The sequence below is a fragment of the Oryctolagus cuniculus genome, chromosome 18 (assembly GCF_051225735.1).
Source record: "Oryctolagus cuniculus isolate XC-2025 breed Fujian yellow rabbit chromosome 18, ASM5122573v1, whole genome shotgun sequence".
Classification (NCBI taxonomy): Eukaryota; Metazoa; Chordata; class Mammalia; order Lagomorpha; family Leporidae; genus Oryctolagus; species Oryctolagus cuniculus.
In genome coordinates this window covers 8,649,850-8,666,478 of record NC_142884.1, presented here as the reverse complement: position 1 = coordinate 8,666,478, position 16,629 = coordinate 8,649,850, and the positions used below count along the sequence as shown (strand labels likewise).

General features: G+C 70.0%; 1 protein-coding gene across 8 annotated transcripts in view; it reads left to right on the top strand.

Annotated features, from left to right (window-relative positions):
* Window positions 1–16,629, top strand: part of MYH14 (myosin heavy chain 14) — a 71,320-nt gene that overhangs the window by 34,144 nt on the left and 20,547 nt on the right. For all 8 annotated transcript variants that reach the window (XM_070063012.2, XM_070063010.2, XM_070063011.2 and 5 more), the window contains 14 exons: window positions 252–370; window positions 1,171–1,323; window positions 2,100–2,273; window positions 2,485–2,658; window positions 3,136–3,250; window positions 5,306–5,493; window positions 6,860–6,981; window positions 8,385–8,454; window positions 8,610–8,770; window positions 9,748–9,856; window positions 12,268–12,399; window positions 13,409–13,615; window positions 14,794–14,931; window positions 16,277–16,400. In XM_070063012.2, the coding sequence (XP_069919113.2) occupies window positions 252–370; window positions 1,171–1,323; window positions 2,100–2,273; window positions 2,485–2,658; window positions 3,136–3,250; window positions 5,306–5,493; window positions 6,860–6,981; window positions 8,385–8,454; window positions 8,610–8,770; window positions 9,748–9,856; window positions 12,268–12,399; window positions 13,409–13,615; window positions 14,794–14,931; window positions 16,277–16,400 (1,986 nt within the window). The remainder of the gene's footprint in view (window positions 1–251; window positions 371–1,170; window positions 1,324–2,099; window positions 2,274–2,484; window positions 2,659–3,135; window positions 3,251–5,305; window positions 5,494–6,859; window positions 6,982–8,384; window positions 8,455–8,609; window positions 8,771–9,747; window positions 9,857–12,267; window positions 12,400–13,408; window positions 13,616–14,793; window positions 14,932–16,276; window positions 16,401–16,629) is intronic.

The window sequence follows — 16,629 nt, the reverse complement described above, 5'->3', positions numbered from 1 at the left end:
CGCATCCCGGGAGGGGTCTCGCCAGCTCGGGGTTCTGGGAGGACGTGTGGCCCCAGAATGCTGCACACACTCGAGTAGGCGTGGGAATGGGCGGCAGCCCCCGGCCGCTCCCCTCGGCCAGCGCCGCTCCCCGCCCCGCTGACCTGGGCGCCGCCCCCTCGCCCCCGCCCCGCTGACCTGGGCGCCTCTCCCCGCCCCACTGACCTGGGCGCCGCCCCCCGCCCCGCTGACCTGGGCGCCTCTCCCCGCAGCTGCGCAGAAACTCTGCCGCCTCCTGGGGCTGGGGGTGACCGACTTCTCCCGGGCCCTGCTCACGCCCCGCATCAAGGTCGGCCGGGACTATGTGCAGAAGGCCCAGACCAAGGAGCAGGTAGGCGGCGCGGGCCAGCCCTGGTGCAGGTGCTGGGGTGACAGCAGGGAGGGAGGCAGAGCCAGGCCCCTGGGAGAAACCGCGGGGGCAGGGCGGACTCAGGCGGTGAGGGCTCCCTGGAGGAGGCGGTTTCGGTGGTCAGGAGGCGCCAGGCAGAGGGGGCAGCCTGGGCAGGGTCCCTGGGGGCTGTTACGGCCTTGGCCATCTGGGGCCGTTGAGGCCAGCGCGGCGGGGAGTGATGGGGAGGTGGGGAGACGTCGGCTGGGGCCAGGTCACGCAGGGCCTCAGGGGCCGGGGAAGGGAGACGATTCGCACCCAGGGCACGGCGGGAGGCTGGGCAGGTTTTAAGCCAGAGAGCAGCTGGATGCTGTTTGTCTTGTCGCGACCTCTTCCCCTCCCCTGCTCCGCTGCTGTCCTGGGGCGCTGGGGCACTGGGGCTCCAGAATGAAGGATTCACAGTGGGGGCCGCTCTGCGGTGGGGGGGGGCCTCGCTTCCCGGCGGGGCAGGCGGAGGCACAGAGAGGCCTGCTCACGTCTGAGGTCACACAGCCTCTCCGCGGCAGAGCCCGACTCAGGCCCAGGCTTCCCCGCTCCCACCTGCCGGGCCTGGGGGAGGGGTGTGAGCCCCGCGCACAGCAGGGCTGCAGGAAGGCTCGGCTCCCACCTGCGTCCTCGCTCTCGGAGTGGGGGGTGGCCGTGCCCGGCCAGTGCTCGGGGCCCCTCCCAGCGCTGACCGCACCCAGTGTCGCCTTCCTGGCTGAGGCACGGGCTGGGCCCTCACCGCGCGCCCTGCCCCGCAGGCTGACTTCGCGCTGGAGGCCCTGGCCAAAGCCACCTACGAGCGCCTCTTCCGCTGGCTGGTGCTGCGACTCAACCGCGCCCTGGACCGCAGCCCCCGCCAGGGCGCCTCCTTCCTGGGCATCCTGGACATCGCCGGCTTCGAGATCTTCCAGGTCTGACCCGGGGCCCTGTCCCCTGCCCTGGGTCCCTGTCTCTCCCCAGGTCCCTGCCCCCCCAGTCCCTGTCCCCCCCATCCCTGTGCCCCCCCGCCCAGTCCCTGTCCCCCCCATCCCTGGCTCCCCCCCCCGGGTCCCTGTCCTCCCTGTCCCTGTCCCCTCCACCCTGGGTCCTTGTCTCCCCCACACCCTGGTCCCTGCCCCCCCAGGTCCCAGTCTCCCCCGGGTCCCTGTCCCCCCACCAGGGTCCCTGTCCCCCCCATCCCTGTCTCCTCCCCTTTGGGTTCTCGTCTCCCCCTCAGTCCCTGTCTCCCCGGTCAGATCCCTGTCTTCCCACTGGGTCCCTGTCCTCCCCTGGGTCCCTGTTCCCCTAAAGTCCCCAGCCCCGCTGACTGCCCTGTCCCCCCGGGTCCCTGTCCCCCCGGGTCCCTGTCCCCCTCTCCTCTGGGCCCCTTGTCTCTCTCTCTGTGTCCATGTCCCCCTGGGTCCCTGTCCCCCTCTCTCTCTGGGTCCCTGTCTCCCTCTCTCTCTGGGTCCCTGCCCCCCTCTCTCTCTGGGTCCCTGTCCCCTCTCTCTGTCCCCCTGTCCCCTCTCTCTGGGCCCCATCCCCCTGGTTCCCCGTCCCCCTGTCCCCCGTCCCCTCTCTCTGGGCCCCGTCCCCCTCTCTCTCTGTCTCCCCGTCCCCTCTCTCTGGGCCCCGTCCCCTCTATCTCCCCGGCCCCTCTCCCTGGGCCTCGTCCCCGGCCCTCCCGCTGACTGCCCGCCGCCCGCAGCTGAACTCCTTCGAGCAGCTGTGCATCAACTACACCAACGAGAAGCTGCAGCAGCTGTTCAACCACACGATGTTCGTGCTGGAGCAGGAGGAGTACCAGCGCGAGGGCATCCCCTGGACCTTCCTGGACTTCGGGCTGGACCTGCAGCCCTGCATCGACCTCATCGAGCGCCCGGTGAGCCCGCGGGCTGGGCGGGCCGAGGAGGGCGGCCGTCTCCCCGACGGGGACCGCGAGGCGGTGGGGACGGCTGTCCTGCCGCGGGCCTGGCTCCGGCCCGCGGGCTAGTCGCGGCTCTGGCCTGGCCGTGCGTGCCGGGGTCCCTTAGAGCAACCACGGCGTCCGGTGCTGGGGGTCTGACCCGCCCTCCTCTCCTGTCGCCGGCCAGGCCAACCCCCCTGGGCTCCTGGCCCTCCTGGACGAGGAGTGCTGGTTCCCCAAGGCCACGGACAAGTCCTTTGTGGAGAAGGTGGCCCAGGAGCAGGGGGGCCACCCCAAGTTCCAGCGGCCGCGGCAGCTGCGGGACCAGGCCGACTTCAGCGTCCTGCACTACGCTGGCAAGGTGGGTGGCCAGGCCAGCCTTGGGGCGTGCGGGTGGGAACAGGGACCTGGGGGGTCTCCACGCATGTGAGGGGGTGCGGGGAGAGCAGGGACCACTGGCGTCCACTTGGTGTCCAGCACACACAGGGCAGGGGCTCTGCCGAGGTCGCCACTTTCTCAAGGCGGGACATTGATGGGGTTTTGAGGGATGGATAGGAGTTTCCTGAGAGAGGGGCCGTGTTTCCAGAAAACTTTGGCTGGATGTGGCCCCGGGCCAGGGTTTGTCCCTGGTCTGAGGACAGCAGCAGGGGCTGGAGGAAGGCAGGAGAGGGACCTCCAAGAAGAGGGTCCTGCGAGGGTGGCCGGAGAAGGACCAGGATGGGGCGGCAGGGGGCGGAGTCAGCTTGAGAGGTGCAGTTCTGGACATGGACACGAGGTGGCGCCGCGGCCTCGCCCGTGGGGAGCCCGCAGGCCGCGAGCGGTCCCGCTGTGCCCGCAGGTGGACTACAAGGCCAACGAGTGGCTGATGAAGAACATGGACCCTCTGAACGACAACGTGGCGGGCCTGCTTCACCAGAGCACGGACCGGCTGACCGCCGAGATCTGGAAAGACGGTGAGGACCCGCCCCCGCCCCCCCCACGGGGAGTTTGACTGACGGGGAGGGGGGCGTGGCGGGGCAGGTGGGCGGAGCTCTGGCCAGGAGCCCAGGTGCATCCCAGCCCCGGGGCGCCGGTCCCTGCGCTACAGCGGCCTCCAGGTGACCCGCGGCACCCACTGCAGGGAGTTGTGTCGGTAGGCGGGGCTGGCCGGGGCGCGGCCCGCGAGTTCTAATATCTCACCCCGTGCCGGCTTAGCCCAGAGGGGCCGTGCGGGGGGCGGGCGCTGTCCGCCCCTGGGGCCTGAAATGCTTAGCGGTGCCTGCAGGGGGGGTCGAAGGCGAGCACCGAGGTGGGCGGGGCCTGCCTGCCCTGCTGTGCCGAGTCCCCTACGGGCCCGGAACTTTGGCCATCAGTCGGCTCCCAGGGGTCCCTCCGGGGGGGCGCCTTAGCCCTGGCCGGCCCCCATCTTCCTTGGGGGTCTTAGAAGGCGCAGCCGCAGAGGGGCCACACGCGGGTGGGACGAGGGTGTCCCAGCGCGAGCTTGCAGGGCGGGGGGCACCGGGACCCCACTCTTGGGAGCCGGAGCTACAGGGAGAAGGTGGAGGTTTGGTCTCACAGAGGGTGACGGACCTGCAGACAGACCCCGATTCTACGGGGGGATCATCTCCCCACACTGGAAACCCACCCCCTCCCCCAGGCGCCTGCCCCCGCCACGGACCAGAGCCCCCGTGCCCCTCAGTCACCCCGCTCCTGCGTGGGCGCCTGGCTCTCGAAGCTTCGCAGAGAGCGTGGACCCGGGGCGTGGGGTGGGGCCGGCATGGAGGCGGCTCCTCCCCGGTTCTCCCACAGCAGCCCCGAGGCCAGGGCTGTGGGCACAGGGGCACAGGGACGGGCGGGAATGGGGGCCAGCTTCCCACGTCCGCTGCCTGGAGCCCAGAGCCGGGCAGCCACGTCCCGGCAGCCCGGGGACGTCGGCGCCCCGGGGTGGACGCCAGGCGGACACGGCCAGCGCTCGGGTTTCCCTCCGCCTTCGCCCCGAGCTGCCGACTAACGCTGTCTCCTCTCTCTCTTCCTGCCGCTCTCCCCTCCTCTCCCCCCATGCATCTCTCCTCTGCCATCTCTCTGCCATCTCCCCCACCCCCCCTCACCCTCCCCCACCCCAGAGCACGGGGGGCTTCCTGCCGCTCTCTTTGCTGGGCGCCTTCCGGCCGCGCCCCCAGGATCTGCAGGGAGGCGCTGCTCGCCGCTGCTCGGCCCGGGGGTGGGTGTCTCCGCGTGGACGGTGAGCCTCGCCGACCAGGAGGGGCCTGGGCTCAGCCCCCTCCTGTCTACCCGGAGGTCTCTCCCTCCCCCTGCTCTCAGCCCCTCAGCAGTTTCCAGAGTGTGTGTGAGGGCAGCCTGCGCGGCCTGAGCACCTACTGTGTGCATCCGACGCCGACACCCAGTGAGGCAGATGCGGGCACGACTGCCCCTCTGCATCAGTGTTACCTCCACCCGTGTGTTAGAACGTGACCATTCTAGGGCGGGGCGGGGGAGTGGCGCCCCCCGGGAGGAGCAGGCCTCAGCTGAGCCCCTCCCACGCACCAGGCCCTGCGCCCTGGGTGGGGGTCCAGGCCGCGGCAGAGGCCCGGCCGCTTCTCACCTGTTGACGCGGCGCCACCTGGCGGCCGCAGGGGGAATGGCGCTACTGTGAAACCCGGGGGCAGTGGGCCCCGCAGAGCGAGGCTCCGGCGTCCTGGGTGGACGCGCTGCGCACCGTGCGACACTCACGGGCTCGGAGCCCTCGGCCAGCGTGGCTGCGCGTCCTAGAGGGGCAGACAAGACAGAGACGGGGGTTGGAGAGGACTCCCCCTGCCCGGCTGCAGTCCCGGATGGTCCGGGTCTCGGGCCTGTGGCCTCAGCGCAGCCCTCCACCTTCCGACCTCAGTTTCCCTGTCTGTCCAGTGGGGCTGCTGGCACCCGCCTCGCCAAGCAGTGGGAGGGGCTCCTTTGCCGGGAGCCCGGTCTCGTACATAGCCTGGCCCATCCGGCCCCCCGCAGCTGACGCGGCCCCTCCCTTGTCCCCACAGTGGAAGGCATCGTGGGGCTGGAACAAGTGAACAGCCTTGGGGATGGCCCTCCGGGCGGCCGGCCGCGCCGGGGCATGTTCCGGACCGTGGGGCAGCTGTACAAGGAGTCCCTGAGCCGCCTCATGGCCACGCTCAGCAACACCAACCCCAGCTTCGTGCGGTGTATCGTCCCCAACCACGAGAAGAGAGTGAGTGACCCAGCCCGGGGAGGCCGGTGCGGTACAGCCCCCCGGGCCCCCACGCGCGCCGCTAGTTGCTTCCGTCCCCGGGCTCCGTGCCCCCTTGGGAAGGGTCACTCACCCGTGTGACGTCAGCGCGCCGAGCTGGGTGCAGGCGCTGGAGACGCCCACGCCTCTTCCCGGGAGTCCGCAGGCCAGCAGCTGGCCGCCTCAAGGGACCGTCCAGCTCCATCTGTGCAGGTGGAAGACGTCGGGTGGGGTTGGGTCTCGTCAGGGAAATCAGGGGAGGCTCCCTGGAGGGGGTGAGCTCGAGGGTGAATGGTTTTCCAAGCAGAGAGCACTGGTGTGCGCTGGGTAAAGTGTTGCCACCTGGGTTCCCAGCCGGCCTTATGCCGACGCCCTCTGCGTGCGGCTGGCCCAGGCTCCTTCGCCCGGGCCTGACCTCCACCTGTGACTTGAGCCGAGGTCACGGTCACTTTCGACCTCCCCGCCCCCCAAGCATTTCCGCCTGGCTGCAGCTCCGCCAGCGCCCTGCGCCGGGCCGTAGTGGGTGCTCGGTAGATGACAGGCGGGGCACGGAGGAGGGTGGAGCCCCGGGAGAGGGGGCGGGGCACGGAGGAGGGTGGAGCCCCGGGAGAGGGGGGCGGGGCACGGTGGAGGGTGGAGCCCCGGGAGAGGGGGCGGGGCACGGAGGAGGGTGGAGCCCCGGGGGGGGCACGGAGGAGGGTGGAGCCCCGGGAGAGGGGGGCGGGGCACGGAGGAGGGTGGAGCCCCGGGAGAGGGGGGCGGGGCACGGAGGAGGGTGGAGCCCCGGGAGGGGGGGCGGGGCACGGTGGAGGGTGGAGCCCCGGGAGAGGGGGCGGGGCACGGAGGAGGGTGGAGCCCCGGGAGGGGGGCCGGGGCACGGTGGAGGGTGGAGCCCTGGAAGAGGGGGGCGGGGCACGGTGGAGGGTGGAGCCCTGGGAGAGGGGGCGGGGCACGGAGAAGGGTGGAGCCCGTGACCCGGGAGAGGGGGGCGGGGCACGGAGGAGGGTGGAGCCCGTGACCCGGGAGAGGGGGGCGGGGCACGGAGGAGGGTGGAGACCCGGGAGAGGGGGGCGGGGCACGGTGGAGGGTGGAGCCCCGGGAGAGGGGGCGGGGCACGGAGGAGGGTGGAGCCCCGGGAGAGGGGGCGGGGCACGGAGGAGGGTGGAGCCCCGGGAGAGGGGGCGGGGCACGGAGGAGGGTGGAGCCCCGGGAGAGGGGGGCGGGGCACGGAGGAGGGTGGAGACCCGGGAGAGGGGGCGGGGCACGGAGGAGGGTGGAGCCCGTGACCCGGGAGAGGGGCCCGCTGACCGGGCCGCTGACGCGTGCGGCCGCCCGGCCGTCCCCGCAGGCTGGGAAGCTGGAGCCCAGGCTGGTGCTGGACCAGCTGCGCTGCAACGGGGTCCTGGAGGGCATCCGCATCTGCCGCCAGGGCTTCCCCAACCGCATCCTCTTCCAGGAGTTCCGGCAGCGGTGAGCGGGCCGGCGGGGCGGGGGCGGGGCCGGCGGGGGCGGGGGGCAGGGGCGGGGCACGGGGGCTGCGGGGGCGGGGCCGGCGGGCTGCGGGGGGGGGGGGGGGCGGGGCTGGCGGGGCACCAGAGGCTGCGGGGGGTGCAGGCTGAGGGCGGCGGGGGGCTGCGGGCAGCAGTGAGCGGGGCACCGGGGGCTGCAGGGGGCGGGGAGCCTGCGGGGGCGGGGCATGGGGCCTGCGGGGGGCGGGGCCTGCGGGCGGCGGGGCGGGCGACTGGGGGCGCAGGCGGGCGGTGGGGGGCTGCAGGCTGAGGGCGGGGCGGGGGCAGGCTGTGCGCGCGCCGGGCGGGGGTGCACCTGCCTTCCCCCCTGCTGCTCGAGGCTGGGGACGCGGGGCTGGGGCCGGGCTGCCAGGGGCGCCCCACATCACGAACGTGAGCTCACTTTAGCGAGTTGCAGTCTGCACTTGTTGAACACAGGATAGGACAGAAAAAAAAGTCAAAGCCGGTAAATTGTAACCAAGTCAGCTTCACACAGGGGAGGGAGCAGCCGCTCATGCAGCTGAGGCTTGGTGGCAGCGGCATTGTAAAAGGGAGAAGAGGGGTGAGATTAACAAGTCCTGCAACCCAGGGCACCCAGAATATTTTTAATTTTAAAGATTTATGTATTTATGTGGAAGGCAGAGTTACAGCGTGGGGGAGGAACAGAGAGAGGGATCTGTCCTCTGGCTCACCCCCCACGTGGCCACAGCAGCTGGGTTGGGCCAGGCTGCAGCCAGGAGCCAGGAGCTCCATCCGGTCTCACGTCCCCTGAGCGTCACTGGCTGCCCTGCCGTCAGCGGGGAGCTGGGATCAGAGGCGGAGCCAGGACTGAACCCCGGCCTCTACTGTGGGGTGTGGGTGCCCACCCGGGGCGGGGGCCGGGGCCGCCCTCCTCTGGACGGCCAGGCCTCACGAGCTGGCTTAGCCAGCGTCGGTGCTGTGGAAATGTCCGTGGCGCGGGGCAGCAGAGTCTGGAGCTGCGGTTGGCTGAATGTGAGCGTAGAACCCGCACACAGGCAGCGGGCCTCAGAGCACTAGGATTTCATGCGACTGTCAACGTCCAGGCAGCGGGCACGGGGTGGGGGCAGGGCTCCGAGGGCCAGCACGCGGGCATCTGTGTCACGGCCCCCAGCTCTCGCAGGAGTCAAGGCCAGGGCTGTGCCCCCTCACGCTTCTGCTCTGAGCCGCCCTGTCCCATGTCCGGGACCCAGGAGGGGGCCAGGCTCCGGGCGGTGGGCTAGCGTGCTTGGCTGGTGTGTGGCGCTCGCCTCATGCTGGTTCTGCCGGTCCCGGTGAGCCCAGCGCCGGCCGCGGCAGGCACGCGGTGACACCTTGCTGGGGTTCCCCAACCCGCCCCTGCTGCAGGTACGAGATCCTGACGCCCAACGCCATCCCCAAGGGCTTCATGGATGGGAAGCAGGCCTGTGAGAAGATGGTGAGCGTGTGCGTGTGCGTGTGTGTGCGTGTGCACGTGTGCAGGGCCCAGGGTGGCGAGCAGGCGGGGAGGGAGGCCAGGCCCTGCCCTCCCTGTTGCCCCCTCCCCGTCACTCCTCCCCCTTCCTCACTGCCGCCTCCCCACACCGACCACAGATCCAGGCCTTGGAGCTGGACCCCAACCTGTACCGTGTGGGCCAGAGCAAGATCTTTTTCCGGGCCGGGGTCCTGGCCCAGCTGGAGGAGGAGCGGGACCTGAAGGTCACGGACATCATCGTGTCCTTCCAGGCAGCCGCCCGGGGATACCTGGCTCGCAGGTGGGGGCCGTGTTCTCTCCCGGGGTCCCGGTGGCTGAGGCCGGCTCAGGCGGGGTGGACCAGACGCCCCGGTGTCAGGGGCTCCTCACAAGAGGCCAGGTGACAGCAGTGGAGGCCCTGGGAGCCCAGGCCTCCTGTGCTGTGGTCCCCGAGGGCCCTGCGCTGAGGGCACTAGACTCAGCCGTGGGGCGAGCAGCCAGCCCCGCCAGTGGACCTGGGCAACAGCCTGACCCCCACCCACCCTGGCCAGGCGTGGACCTGGGCAACAGCCTGACCCCCACCCACCCTGGCCAGGCCCTCGAGGGGCTCCGGCCTGGAGGGGGACCCTGAGGGTCACCGTGGGGTGCGATGACCTTTGATGGGGACTGTGGAGGTGCAGCAAGGGGGCCCTGTCGCAGGCTGACCTGCTGACCAGGGAGGGGCGGGGTCCCAGGAAGGAGGGAGCCCTGCGAAGGCCCGGGGAGCAGGCGCCTGGGCCGTTCCAGGGGTGTGCGAGATAAAGTGAGTGGCAGGCCCTGGTGGGGACCTCGTCCAGGGGCAGCAGGAGCTGCGGTGGCTGAGGGTGGGGAGGGGCAGGTCTGCTCTGGGCGCCCTGAGGGGGGAGGCCCAGGTAGAGGAGGACAGGGCTGGGGGCGGTCCTGTGAGCCCTCCACAGGGGCCCCTGCACACAGCAGGCGTTTAATAACAGCTGCCCGAGTCAGGGAGCTGGGGCAGGCCGGTGGCCGAGCCCCCCCTGCACACAGGGGCTGCCCGAGTGGGGAGCTGTGGCCCACCCCCCCTGCACACAGGGGCTGCCCGAGTGGGGGGGCTGTGGCCGAGCCCCCCGGCACACAGGGGCTGCCCGAGTGGGGGGGCTGTGGCCGAGCCCCCCTGCACACAGGGGCTGCCCGAGTGGGGGGGCTGTGGCCGAGTCCCCCCTGCACACAGGGGCTGCCCGAGTGGGGGGGCTGTGGCTGACCCCCCCGCGCCTCCCCCAGGGCCTTCCAGAGGCGGCAGCAGCAGCAGAGCGCCCTGCGGGTGATGCAACGGAACTGCGCCGCCTACCTCAAGCTGCGGCACTGGCAGTGGTGGCGGCTGTTCACCAAGGTGAGCGGTGTGCACGTGTGTGCGGGTGTGCACGTGTGTGCATGTGTGTGCGTGTGTGCCTGTGTGCGCATGGCTGCACCCCTCGCACAGGCCCAGGAGGCCCGACTGCGGCCGACATGGAGCAGAGGCTCAGGGCAGCTTTGGGCCCAGGGCTGAATCAGGCCCCCGGGACCTCCCTCCAGGCCAGCGACTCCCAGGAGGGCTCCCCGGTGGAGGAGAGCAGTGAACGGACGCAGTTAAAACCAGGACAGAGCTCGCCGGGCACAGTCAGGGAGACCAGGCGGGGGCTTCCAGCCGCCCTCTGCCCAGGCTTCATGGGACAGTGCTTGCCTTCCCCACAGTGATGTATGACAGCACACACAGAACATGCATGACAAAGCATGTAGACAACACACGGCACACGTGTCACGGCACATGTGACAGCACAACAGAACATGTATGATACATCACATGTGACAACACATGAAGCACCATGACAACAAAGCACGTGAACAACATAGCACATGTGTAACACAGCACACACGGAATATATGTGACAAAGCACGTGGACAACATACACAGCTCATGTGTCACAGCACATGTGAAGCACATGGATCACCATGACAGCATGCAGAACACGTATGATGAAGCAATGGACAACATGCATAGCACATGTGACAGCACATGCAGAACATGTATGATACAGCACACGTGACAGCACATGCAGAACATGTATGATACAGCACATGTGACAGCACATGAAGTACCATGACAACACAGAACGTGTAACAAAGCACATGGACAACAGCACATGTGTAACACAGCACATGTGACAGCACACACAGAACATATGTGACAGCACACACGGCACATGTGAACACAAAGCACATGTGGAAGCACACAGAGCACATGTGTGACACAGCACACACCGAGCACTGATGGCACACACGCAGCACACGTGATGGTGCATGCAAAGCACATGTGACAGCACACAGCACTGACTGCACACACAGGACATGTGTGACACAGCACACATGGGGCACTGATGGCACACATGCAGCATGTGTGATGCATATGTGGAACGTGTGTGGCAGTACATACGGAGGACTGTGAGAATAAACATGGAACACCAATGCACACAGTTGACACGTGTGACGGCACACACGGAGCGCTGATGCACACACAGAGAACACGTGTGATGGCGCACACAGCACTGCCGACCCGGGAAGCTCCTCGAGCCTGGTGTCCGTGCCGTGGGCACCCCCATGACTGAGCCCTGTGACTCCGTCTCCGCTCCTGCAGGGCTCAGACGGGCACACCTGCCCAGGCCCCCAGAGAAAGCACATCCGGTGTACACTGTCGGTCACCCCGGGCTCCGCTCGGACAGGACCTCCTAAGGACGCTGACGGCCCCTCCCAGGAGCCTGCAAGGGCTGCGCAGGCCCTGGACGGCCCGGGCCTGCTGAGTCCGCCCCTCCGGGCACCGGGGTCTGTCCCGCGCTGCAGCGCCGTCTGCTTCCCCCTGGTGGTCACCTGCAGAATCTTCCCGCACGGGTCAGCAGCAGGTGCAGGCTCGGCTGGGCTGGCGTGGCCTCCTCTCCAGCCACACCCCAGATCGCCCTCTCAGAGGGCCGGCCAGGGTCACGCACCAGCTCAGAGCCACACGGCGCACATCAGAGGGACCCGGCGGGGGTTGACCTGCGCAAAGCAGAGAGGCGGAGTCAGGTCTTCAGGCTCCAGCCCTGGAGCTGAGGGGCTGGGCGATCCCCCAGCGGGAAATTGGAGAGGAGTTAGGAGGCTGCGCGGGTGTGCAGGGCAGGCCGGCGCTAACCCAGCCCCTCCTCTAAGTGCCGGCGGCTCTCCCGGGGACTGGGGGACGATTGGACACAAAGACGAGGTTCTTCCGGCCTGGAGCCCACAGTCACAGCCGAGGCCAGCGTGCGTGGAAATAAAGCAGACACAGGGCGGCCTGGGAGAAGTTTGCGGGTCCCAGGTCCTGGGAAGCCGCGATGTCACTGGATGGGCACCGAGTGCTGCCGGTGGACGGCTGTGATGGCGGCTGTGACTTAGAGCAGGAAGGACGCACTAGAAACAGCGCGGATCGGGAGGAGGGGAGTGAACTGGGTGAACCGAGTGGAAAACAACGGGGCAGAAGCCATCAGAGTGGGGAGGGCGGTTTGTGGACCGTGTGTGCGTGGGCACGCGCGCGCGCACCTGTCGGCCCCACCTCGTCACGGAGACGCTGGGCCCAGACCTTACACAGCACAGCAGAGGCCATGGTCTGTCTGGGCCACAGGGTTCCCTTGGCAAAACGGGAAAATGCCACATTGGGGTGCTGGCCGGGCACCTGTCTCCAGCCCGAGGGGTGACTCCTTGCTGTGAGCCCCCGGGACTGGAACCCGCGCTCAGGCGTCATCCCCCCCCCCCCGCCAGGTGAAGCCGCTGCTGCAGGTGACGCGGCAGGACGAGGTGCTGCAGGCGCGGGCCCAGGAGCTGCAGAAGGTGCAGGAGCTGCAGCAGCAGAGCGCCCGCGAGGTGGGCGAGCTCCAGGGCCGCGTGGCGCAGGTGAGCGGGGTGGGGCGCCCGCAGGGAGGGGGCGCGGCCTACGTGTGCGTGTGCGGGGGCTGGTCCCGGAGGCGGGGCCCTGAGCGCTGGGCGGGGGCTGGTCCCGGAGGTGGGGCGGGGGCTGGTCCCGGAGGTGGGGCCTGAGCGCTGGGCGGGGGCTGGTCCCGGAGGTGGGGCCTGAGCGCTGGGCGGGGGCTGGTCCCGGAGGTGGGGCCTGAGCTCTGGGCGGGGGCTGGTCCCGGGGTGGGGGGCTGAGCGCTGGGCGGGGGCTGGTCCCAGAGGTGGGGGCCTGAGCGCTGGGCAGAGGCTGGTCCCGGAGGCGGGGCGGGGGCTGGTCCCGGGGTGGGGGCGCGGCCTACGTGTGCGTGTGCGGGGGCTGGTCCCGGAGGTGGGGCCTGAGCGCTGGGCGGGGGCTGGTCCCGGAGGTGGGGGCCTGAGCGCTGGGAGGGGGCTGGTCCCGGAGGTGGGGCCCTGAGCGCTGGGCGGGGGCTGGTCCCGGAGGCGGGGCCCTGAGCGCTGGGCGGGGGCTGGTCCCGGAGGTGGGGGCCTGAGCGCTGGGCGGGGGCTGGTCCCGGAGGTGGGGGCCTGAGCGCTGGGCGGGGGCTGGTCCCGGAGGTGGGGCGGGGGCTGGTCCCGGAGGTGGGGGCCTGAGCGCTGGGCACGGGCTGGTCCCGGAGGTTGGGGCCTGAGCGCTGGGCGGTGGAGTTTTGGGGGGCAGGGAGATAGGTTTCCATATTGTTGCTATCCTGAAAGAATGCTGGGGCAGCCCTCTTCTTCAGCCTTTTTTGTGTTGTGTTCTCTGCGTTACTTCCTGTGGTTCAATTATCGCGTAGGAGTATTAAGTGATATGTGCAGTGGAGGGCGGCTGGGCAGGGAGAGACTAGGAGGCTGGAGGGAGGGTCCAGGGCGGAGAGCTGGGGGCAGGAGGGACCTGGCGCTCCCGTGCGGGCCACCCTGGGGACAGCGCCTGCTCACTCCTGGCTCCCCCCCACCCCACCCCCGGCCCCAGCTGGAGGAGGAGCGCACCCGCTTGGCGGAGCAACTGCGAGCCGAGGCAGAGCTGTGTGCGGAGGCGGAGGAGACGCGGGGGCGGCTGGCAGCCCGCAAGCAGGAGCTGGAGCTGGTGGTGTCGGAGCTGGAGGCCCGCGTGGGCGAGGAGGAGGAGTGCAGCCGCCAGCTGCAGGGCGAGAAGAGGCGGCTGCAGCAGCACATCCAGGTCCGGACGCCCTGCCCACCGGGCCACGCCCCGCGCCCACTGACCACGCCCCGCGCCCACGGGTCACACCCTGCGCCCACTGGGCCACGCCCACACGACCACGCCCCGTGCGCAGGCCCACTGGCCACACCCACTGGCCACGCCCTGTCCGCTGGGCCCCGCCCTCCATGCCCCTTCTCTTCCCTCCCCACCTCTGCTCTGCAGGCCCCCTCCTGTGCTCCTGAATTCGCAGAAAGCTCAGCTCTGAGCCCCTTACACAGAACCGTACTTCTTAGCTCAATTAAGGGGAGACTAACGGGCGCGAACGTCCGGCGCTGTCGGGTGGGCGCACCAGCGGGTGCACGCCCAGGCCCGCTGCCCTCCCGCCGCACCCCCGCCCCCGGAGATCCAGCGTGCATCTGACACTTAGGGCACGCTGCTACTCGGACGGCAGATGCTCCCGGGGGCACGTGCGCTCTGCCGCCTCTCACAATTCAGAGTGCATTCGCGCGCAGTTCTCCGGTGGCTGATTTCAAGTTAAAGCGAGCGAGGTTAAACAGTAGGAAATCCGGTCCCTCCGTCACACATCTCGCGGCCTCCTCCTTCCGCCGGGGATCAGTGGATGGCAGGACACGTGGCCCTGGCAGATCAGGAGGCCGACCCACGCCGGAGGGGTCTGCGGGGGAGGAGGGCGGGGCCCAGCTGCCGTGGGAGGATGCCACGCTCTGATTGACAGGAACGGGGCCAGGACTAAGTAGCCCTGCCTGGCCCCTGGGTCAGCTGGGAGGGTCAGCCGGCCAGGGCACCTCAACTGCCAGCAAAGCCCACAGGAGGACCTGTGCGGGCGGCGCCACTTGAAGCTCCCCCCCCCCCTTGCAGATGTCAAGGCGGCACAGGAGGCTGACCCTGTCTCCAGGGCGCCTGCCGACGGCCCCAGGCCAGGGCCGGTCTGTGTGGTGTGTCCCCTGTGCACACAACCCCGATCACACACACGAGAGCGCCGTCTCCCTGGGACAGGCGTCCCTAGTACCCTCGGCGCCTGAACAGCCCTGGCATACACGAGGCGCTCCATAAATGCGTGTCGAGTTAATGAGCGCATGGGAAGACCAAGGGTGTGGACCTGGCTGAGCCAGGCTCCCAGACGCTTGGGCCGCCCCTCGCCCCCAGCCCGAGTGCTCACCTTTGCGCCCCGCACGCAGGAGCTGGAGACCCACCTGGAGGCGGAGGAGGGCGCGCGGCAGAAGCTGCAGCTGGAGAAGGTGACGACCGAGGCGCGGCTGAAGAAGTTTGAGGAGGACCTGGTGCTGCTGGAGGACCAGAACGCGAAGCTGAGCAAGGTGGGGCCGCGAGCCGGGCGGGGTGGGGCGGGGCCGAGCGGCGGGGGCAGGGCTGTGAGGAGTGTGGAGTAGGGGGCTGTTGAGAGGCGGCAGGGGCGGGGCTATGAGGAGTGTGGAGTAGGGGGCTGTTGAGAGGCGGCAGGGGCGGGGCTGTGAGCAGCGGGGGCGGGGCTGTGATGAGCAGGGGCGGGGCCGAGCGGCGGGGGCGGGGCCGAGTGGGCGGGGCGGTGAGCGGCGGGGCGGGGCGGTGAGCAGCAGGGGCGGGGCTGTGAGCAGCGGGGGCGGGGCGGCGGGGTGGGGAGTTGGTGTCCGTGTTGTGCGTGAGGTGTCCGGAAACCAACAATGCAGAGCTCCACACGGATGAGATCTGGGCGGGAAGTCGGCTCGTGCCGGCCGCGGTGGAGGAGTGGCGAAGCAAACAGACAAAGGAGCAGGAGACGGGGCTCGGGCCCTAGGCCAGGGAGAAGAGTGGGAGAGCCCCGCTGCGCCTCGTGGTGGGCGGCTGCAGGCGGCGGGAGGAGGAGCGCGGTCTGACCGCCCGCCCGGCCTCTGCCGCCAGGGCCCAGCATCTGTGTGTTCACCCCTCCGTGGATGGAAAACATTGCTTTCTTAAAGAGCTGCATCTGTGCTGGGTGTGTGCAGTGGGTGGGCAGTCCCCAGACAGGAGGGCGTCAGGCGTTAGTCACCCAGAGACCACTAGAAGTTCACAGGGGGCTGAGCCCTTTGTGTGAGAGACCTGAGCATCCGGGGAATTGGGTATGGGCGGGGGTCCGGATGCAGGCGGCAGCTGGAGGTGCAGGGTCAGGTGCACCAGCTTCCTGGGGGCGTCGCTTTGTGGCCCCTCATGATGTAGCCAGGAGCTGGGGGACCCCTGGCTACCTGCGGCAGGGCCGAGGGCACAGACGTTAGGGTATAGTGCAGGGCAGCGGAGAGCGCAGGTGGGACAGGACGTGGCCTGGCCCTGGCTGCGGCGCCATCATCACCATCCTGTTGGGCTCTGACCCCGCCTCTCCTTAGGACGGTGCTCGCTCCATTGGGTTCGGGTCAGGGTTAGCCGCTCGAAGTCTGCAGGCTACTGCCCCAGGCCAGGTTCCTCAGCCCTCAGGTGCTGGTCCCGGGCCAGGCCGTGCGCAGGCTGGGGCGGCACCCGAGAGTCCCCATCCGCCCAGCTCCGGGAAGGCAGCGGCCGGGCCAGGACGCTCCGGGCAGTGTTTTCCAGGACTGGAGTCAGTGGGCTGCTGGGCCAGCGGCTGGTGCCGGACTTGAGGTCCGGGCAGGAACGGGCGCGGGGCGAATGCGCAGGTGAGGCCGCGCGGCCCGGCTCTCAGCGCTCCCCACCCCTCAGGAGCGGAAGCTGCTGGAGGAGCGGCTGGCCGAGTTCTCCTCCCAGGCGGCCGAGGAGGAGGAGAAGGTCAAGAGCCTCAACAAACTCCGGCTCAAATACGAGGCCACCATCGCGGACATGGAGGGTGAGCGCCCGGCGTCTGCGCATGCTCCCACGCGGGCAGACGGGACAGGCAGACGGAGGGCCGCCCAGCTCCGCCCGTCTCTCGCTCTCCGTCTCGGGTCAGGGTCGGAGGTCAGGGTCGGAGGCGGGAGGCACGGGCTGCCGCGGGGTGGGGGGGGGGAGTGACCGGGAGAGGAGCGCCCCCGGGCCTGGCCCCCAGGGTCCCGGGGGGGATACGCTGAGCGCGGCCA